The sequence below is a fragment of the Notolepis coatsorum genome, assembly GCF_963971535.1.
Source record: "Notolepis coatsorum genome assembly, chromosome: 16".
In the NCBI taxonomy this organism is placed as follows: Eukaryota; Metazoa; Chordata; class Actinopteri; order Aulopiformes; family Paralepididae; genus Notolepis; species Notolepis coatsorum.
Window position 1 is genome coordinate 66,046,567 of NC_140180.1, and position 8,265 is coordinate 66,054,831.

At 40.8% G+C, this 8,265-nt stretch overlaps 1 protein-coding gene across 1 annotated transcript in view; it reads left to right on the forward strand.

The window, feature by feature from the left end:
* The window catches only part of nrg2b (neuregulin 2b), a gene marked incomplete at both ends in the record, with an annotated part of 383,066 nt that overhangs the window by 181,622 nt on the left and 193,179 nt on the right, over positions 1-8,265 (forward strand). The window contains one exon of the mRNA XM_084331870.1: positions 778-940. Coding sequence (XP_084187996.1) covers positions 778-940 — 163 coding nt within the window. The remainder of the gene's footprint in view (positions 1-777; positions 941-8,265) is intronic.

The window sequence follows — 8,265 nt, forward strand, 5'->3', positions numbered from 1 at the left end:
CCTCTTATCTGAGGCGGTGACCTCCACAACGGAACCCTCACTAACGCACATATACACACATACACACACATACACACAGAGCGAGAAAGGTAGATTTGTTTAATGTCAGTTAGTTTCAATAATGTAAGCATTGATTTTCTTCCTCCTGTCTCCCTGTCTCTCTCTCTCCACATTATCTCCCTCTCTCTGTTTCTCTCTCTGTCTCTGTATCTCTCTCTGTCTTTCTATCTCCCATTCATTTCGGTCTTTGTCTTTCTCCACCCCTCTTTCTTTATCTCCCTCTTTCTCCACCCCCTCTCTAAATTGTTCTGCCCCTCCTTTTCTCTCTCTTTCCCTATCCTGTTCTCTCTCTTTCTCCACCACTCTCTTTCTCCACCCCTTCTCTCTCTGTCACTTTCTCCACCCCCCCCCCCTCTTTCTCTTTCTCTTTTTCTGCCCCTCTTTTTCTCTCTTTCTCCACTCCTCTCTCTGTCACTTTCTCCACCTCTCTCTTTCTCCACCTTTCTTTCTCCATTCCTGTCTCTCACTGTCTCTTTTCCCACCCTCCCTCTCTTTCTCGCCCCCTCGCTCTCTCTCTGCCTCTCTCTCTCGTATCTCTCTATCTGCCTCTCCTGTCTCTCTCTCTTCCTCTCTCTCTGTTTCTCTGCCTCTCTGTCTCTCTCTCTCTATCTCTCTCTCTCTCTCTCTCTCTCTCTCTCTCTCTCTCTCTGCCTCTCTCTGTCTCTATCTATCTATCTCTCTCTCTGCCTCTCTCTCTCTGTCTCTCTGTCTCTGCAGCCTCTGCTCCTAAGATGCGGTCCATGCGGAGCCTGTCCCTGCTGGAGGGGGACAGGTTGTCCCTGAAATGTGAGGCGTCTGGGAACCCCAGCCCGTCCTTCCGCTGGTACAAAGATGGCTTGGAGCTCCAGAAAGGGAGGGACCTCAAGATCAGGACCAGCAAGTGAGTCTTGTCCAGCACCTGATCTCTGGAGACGCCATCCATTGTTTGAATATTCAGCCCGATCTCGCTTAAAATATGTAAATAAAGTACTTATCGACCACAGGAAAAAGGTACATAGTGTACATCATGTTATAGCCATAAGTAATATATTGACATATTTACAAAAATGTACAATGTGTGTATTACAAATAAGTACATTATATTACATATATTACATACATATATTTTTTACTTTTAACATTTTCAGAAAACGTTTGAGTTCCCCTGCTGGGGAACAAACCTGGGACGCTCACATGGGAGGCAAGTGACTTTACCTGAAGACTACTAAGACATACTTTTCTGATCGCCTCGCCCCAAACCCTAACCCTAACCACAATCATTGTTAGTTTGACTCCCGGTCATGCTGTTTTGGACTTTCGACCAATACAAAATGTAAATATATTACTTATATAATAAATAAATATATGACTTATGGCTATAATATAACGTACATTATGTACCTTTTATCCTGTGGTCGATTAGTACTTTATTTCTGATGAGACTGTGTTTGAATACTCCATGATGATGTTGAAACCAACCTATAACTGTTGCCCCTTGGTGTGTAAACTTACTCCTACATTTAAATGCCTCTGGCGAGCGGAGCATTTGTGGTTTGAGGACAGGTGCTCAGCGTGAAGGGTCTGCTCGTAGACCATTGGTTATACATTCATCTGCGACCCGTCCATTTCCTGAGGCAGCCGTTCGATTGGCCCGTGAGCTGGAAAAATGGCACCTCTGGTTGGTTCTCAGAGCGGGAGCCAGGCTCCACTCTCATTTGTTTGTAGATAATGTCTCTACGTGAGATCAGTACCATAATGACAGGCCACTGTGTCTCCGCTCGTGTCTAACCCACTTCTGTGCTTGATATTCCCCAGACCCGCACCACCAAGCAGGAGTCATTCCCTCTTATTTCGCACCATGAAGAGAATTCCTTTTGGGAGACAAACAAAATGGGACACACACAAAATCACAATGACATTAGAGAGCCAACTAGCTAGTGAGTTAGCTGGAGATGCAGGCAAACTATGTTAAATGAACGGATTTTGCATCCATTCTGTGTTGTTATTGTGATAACTCGTATAGCTACATGATGGCTTGCTGTAGTTTGCTTGATTTTTGTTCCCCACAGACTATACTAACCAATAGAGATGTTCCGATACCATTTTTCCCTTTCCGATCCGATTCCGATACCTAAGCTTTGGGTATCGGCCGATACCGATATTTATCCGATACCAGCGCATAAAAAAAAAATTAAAAAAAAATTATATAAATTATACTTTTTTTTTTTTTTCAGATACTGTTATATTGTTTTTTAGTAATAACTAGAACGTATGGTATTTATTCAACAACAGGTGATTGTATAGATTTGTATTAGTATCATTAATCAATGAGTATGGGCTGCAGCACTGCAGATATACCCTACTCCAATGATCCACACGGACATTAAACGGTGTTGCACTCGCTACTCAGTGGCTCTGCAGATATACCCTATTCAGTCTGTAAACTAGTGGCAGATAGAACGTTCATGTTGTGGTTTTTGATGCAAAATAAATATTCAACATTCTCTTTTGAAACTCCGCCTCAGACTCTTATCCTTTGGCACTTGCTGTACTTTGCTTGCAGGTCTGCAGCCATTATTGCTGGATTATGTGAATAGCACCAACTTTAGACACGGTAACGTTATCAAGCTAAGCTAACTGACCTAGCTCGCCTTCCCGCATCGACATTAAGATAACGTTAGTAATAGTCAGCTAACGCTAGTCCGTAGCTACTTAACTTAAATACAATTCACCGTGGGTGCATTATTGTTGATAGACGGTCACGGACAGTGTTAGGTCCTGGAGAAAGGACAGGCGATCATCTGATTTGATGTAACGTTAAAAGCGGATGTTGTTCCAACTAGCTATCTTTCCAGCTAATGCTATCATAACACCAGCCAAACACATGAATGAATGAATGAATGAATGAAAACTTTATTTAACAGATTGCAGAATGGGTACAATACAGTACGGCTCAATACATACAATTGTTAAGGGGATGCAGACCTGAGAAAGACGTTTGTCTTGTTTCCATCAGGGTCCCCCATTTTCAATTCATATTTCAATTCACATCCCGATTCCCGTCCGAGCTCCCCGTCACACCGCACTGTCGGGGACAATGGAATTTAAGAAAGTGTATCTGCTGTTAAAATGACACAGCATCACACTTTAAAACATGTTCATTTTATAATCCTCACTCTCCGCAGGACTCGGCAGGAGATAAATTACATCATGGGATCGGAGGCTAGAATTTACGTGTACTCGCCGATACCGATACTAGCATTTTAGGCAGTATCAGCGGCATTTCCGATACTAGTATCGGTATCGGAACAACTCTACTAACCAAGCTACACAACCAGAAAACTGCCTAAAGCTTGGTTTATGGTCCTTAAAAAAGACATTGGCTGTGTTTGCGGTGCCATGGACGCCAGTGAGTTCATGTTTTTTTTGGTGGGCATCCACAGCATTTGTAGTGAAATTGGTATTTGCACGTCCTCCGACCCCTCTTCCCTCTTACAGCAATCACATGATATGTGCAGCTATCCATGGTGGGCTCCCCACAGTCTCAGGTTTGGTGCGGTAATCAGCATGGACCCCTCACAGAGGCCCGCGCCATGCAAACCGCAGATGCAGCAGGAAGAATCATTTGAAAGTGGGTTTTGTCTAGTCTTTGGATGGATTGTCTGAAATGTTTTTTCGGCCCTGGGGGAAAATGACATAGGTACCCCTTTGTAAACAAACCCATAGATTCAAGGAAATTGTGTAAATCGGTTAAAAAGATAATATCAGAATCACTTTTATTTGCCAATGTATATATAAATATAAAGTATGGAGATAGATACACCAGAATCTTACGTGGTCATCGGTGCAGGGACTTACAACTCATTCTGACCCAACAGGCATATATACAGACAATACTAGCATAATGTAGACTATACAGTATAACACAACGCAATGTCACAGTGAAGAATGCACTGAGACGATTCAAGTTTGTACTTAAAATCTGCATTTGAGTTATATATCTCAATATCTTTACCACATATATATGTGGTAAAACATACAAGCTAACTAACGGGAAGGGACCTACACTTGAAACTTGACTTGAGTTATTTGCTTGTGTCCCACAAGATCCCCACAAGCATGGAGTTTTCAGGAAAAGGACATCACACCATTAATACCATTTTAAAAATGTAGTATCCCCAGATGTTTGTATATGTGATATTTGAAAAACAGACTAGCCTGAGAGGCGAATTCACAAAGGGATTGCACAGCTTTTTATGACGCAATGCCTGTGCAAATAGCCCCAAAACAAACCTTGCTATTCACAAAGCTTGCGCAAAGGGTGAATATAGCTCAGCGTAGGAAGGTCCGATCGACTCTGGGTTTATTTCTATGTGTTCATGAGATTTAGGTGCATAAAAAGGTGATCATGGTCATGTCTCTAGTACCCCCACAACCTGATGTACGAGCGCATCTATGAAGGGGAGCAAGATATGGCAGGATACTTATTTTGAGAAAACCACTGTTTTCGTTAACCACAAGCTAAGCTACAAAACCAAACTGCCTATCATATCAAAACACAATCTAGGGATGTATAGGAATAAAATAAATCACATCTAGAATTTGCCCACCCAATTGTAGAGCCATATGAAATCCGTTTAATTTTTTTCCAAATTCCATTTAATTTTTTTCCAAATTCCGTTTTTTCCGTTTTAATATTTCAGAATTCTGTATTTTGCTTTGTACGCTCATTTTACCATCAGAAATAGTGTCTAATAAGTGGGAATGAATAAATGTCCACAATTTAATAAGATATAACAGTCCATTTAATAGGGCTGTCTTAAATACTTCGAAGCTTCGAAGCTTCGTTCGATGGGCATGGGATTCGAATATGAAAATAAAATTTGATTATTAAAAAATATAAAAATATAAATGATATATATATTTTTTTTTGCAAAATCAACTCTGCCTCTCTTTGTTAATTACAACAAGCAATGCTGTTTGTTATTTAAGATGAGGTCAGACTCGGCACTGACAGATTTGTGTTCATTGTGCTGCTTTTATAAAGCCTCAAATGACGGCTTACAATATTTCATGAAAGCAAAGTGTTTTGTTTGTCTAAGATTTAAAAAGGTTTAAACTTTACAGCACTGACAAAGTTGAACAAAGTGCTGTACAAGTCCCACAACATTTATAAAAAAAAAAAAAAAAAAAAAATTATTTACAGTTGATTCCATTTTTATTGCTCAATTCCGCGATTCCGTCCGCGATTCCGTGATCGCGGATTTCATATGGCTCTACCCAATTGTTACCCAAAAAGTGTTTGGCCCAAGGACTAGAAGAGCTACAGTATTGATTCGTCAGGACTTCCAATTCACGATCAGATAATTGAAGCTTCTGTTTTTTGTCTGCTATTGTCCTATGTTATAAAACAGTGTTTTTGGCCTTTATCAGCCTTCACCTGCCCTTCCGTGAAGTCTCCGCATTGTGTTTTAGTTGTTGATGTTGAGGCAATCGTTCTGTGGAATTATGTCCTCCCACGTCTGTCACACTGTTCCCCCCCGTTAATGCATCCGGACAAAATAATGTACTGGAAACGTTGTCTCTTTATCAGATGGATGTTTATTTCCATAAACATAGCATCTCGTACTAAATGAAAGTCTTTGGTGGTATAAGAAACTAGATTAATAGATTCTCTCTATTCTCTCGATCTCTCTATCTCTTTGGTGGTTCTGCGGCCTGTCCTGTTAGCCAAAGCCTATCTGTTAGCCTGTAGCTATCTCTCTACCGCGTGGTCTTTCCCCCCCCCCTCCCAGCCCTCGTTCAGAGAGCTGGAGCTCCACTGCTTGGTGTGGTCCGTCTCGCTGTCAAAACTCTTCTGCCCCTCTACCAGAAGACTAACAGCTATAAAGTCTCTGTCTCTTGCGTTGTTGTGACTATCTCATCCTCCTAGCAACGGCTTTCCCCCTAGCAACACTTCTGACCCATATATACGCTGCTACTGCACTCCCGGCTATCTGACCTTGGCTCCTATCTCGTCTCCCACAGGCCCTGAGTCAGAAAATATCTGTCTTAGAGTTTAACACACACACAGGGTCCTTTAAACTAATATCTATATAGATATTTACATTACATACATGTTGTTATAACCATATGAAAACCAGCGATATCCTTCACCTAGGACATGCATACTGTTGCATGGGCAGTATTTATACTATTTTACCATATCAGGGGCAAATTGCAGTCAGCTGCTCCGTGAGCGCTGCCAGATATCAGGAGCAAATTGCACACCATATGGGCGTGTTTGCGCTAGTATATAATTTGCGCAATATCTTTAGTGAATAGGTCCTACCCTGTTTGCATGTTCTTGGTATCTAGGAACATCTAGGGACCTGGGGGTATGTATTCCCAGTGTCAGAAATATTGTGTCTGTTACTAGGCTTGAGTGAATTGTGATGAAACAAAGGAGAATATAAATTATGATTTCTTTTTTCATCTTTGCCGGTGAATAACACCATGAAAACATTGAGGTGCTATTGATTTCATCATTCAGCATCAGCACCTTCTTGAGATCAAGTGTACGAGAAATCTAAGCAAATGAATAAAGGGAAGATGATTAAACAGAAGGATTTGTAGATACAGTAATTATAATTTTAATTATAAATTCATATTTGACCTTGAACTTGACGTTGACCTTATTATGGCCAAATCATACATCTATGGATAGGGAAAAAGCTCCTCTTTCCAATGGCAGTCTTAAATCTGGATTTAGTCATTTCCTTTTACGAGAGATAGAATACGAATTTTTCTGATAAATTCTTATTTTCGGTAAATCTTTAAAACATCGGTAAACAAACGTAGTGTTGAAAATATACACTTTGACTGCTGTTTTGATAGGGTTAAGGTCTTTACTCTTGGCTACATTTGAAAAAGAAACACAACATTAATTAATACCGTCTGTATTGATCGATTTATGATAAAAACAGCAGGGACCCTATACGGCTTAAATAGCGGGCGCAAATCACACACAGTTAACACTTTCAGTGCCACACTGTTTGGTTAAAGTTACCCTTAGAATGCCAGCCTTCTAGTAGTTTCCGTGGTCGTTGCACTATGTTTGCGAAGCTGTGTGTGTTCTAGTGTTGTCACGATACTGGAATTTCGACTTCGATACGATACCTTGAAAAGTATCGATACTTCGATACCATTTCGATACCAAAAAAAATATATATATATATTTTAAACAAATTTAACTTTTGTTGCTGGTTGATTCTCCTCAGCTTCTCTCTGGTACTATAAGAGAAGATAAATATAACACTTTTAAAACCCTTTGTTTATCTTTAGATCACACATTTAAAAATAACTGTTCATCTCACTTCAATCATTTTTATTGCAAATGCAGAACATGGTATTTTCTCAAGCAGACAGATGTAAACACTGTAATCTGTGTTGCATGTACCTGACAAACTGAACTGTTTGTATTACAGTTAGTAACAGTTTCGATTTTTATTTAAAGATAACGAGAGCGAGCGAGCGAGAGAGAGAGAGAGAGAGAGAGAGAGAGAGAGAGAGAGAGAGAGAGATGGGCTATGCTCGGAGCATTTTAGTAACGTTACATTTTCAACAAGATTGCTACTTGATGGAAACGGGGTAACGTTAACCTTATGTCGACTGTAGTATTGTATGACCTCGACATAACGTTTAAACGTTAACGTTACTCCGTTTCCATGCAGTAATTATAAATGGGCAGCTAAGCTAACGGAGCTAACTGCTAGCAGTAGCTAACGTTAGCTGGTAGCTGTAACGTTACAACGAATCAGCTGTTGATATTATGCGCCATCAGTAGACAACGTATCATGTATTAAACTAGAGTTAATGGTTTAATGCTTCAGTCACAGTGACGTTGAAAGAGCAGCTGTCACGAACCTCTTTCATTTCTTTATGGAGATCCGCGCTGGCACTGCTCTAACACCGCTTGCAAATAGCATTGGGGCAGCTTGTCCTTTGTTGTTTACTTCAAACCCGAAGTACCTCCAAACAGCACTTCTGCTGTTTTCTTTATCCACAAGCACAAGTTGCGGAGGCTCTGCATCTCTGCATTTGCCATCTTCTTCAGCTAAAATGTTTGTTTACAAATACAAACTGAAGACGACTCTGTGAGGGGGAGGGCTCGAGCAGGCGGAGGGGCAAGCGTGCTCTGAACAGCGCGTCAACAACTTGCTGTAGAACACTCGCCAGCTGGTACCG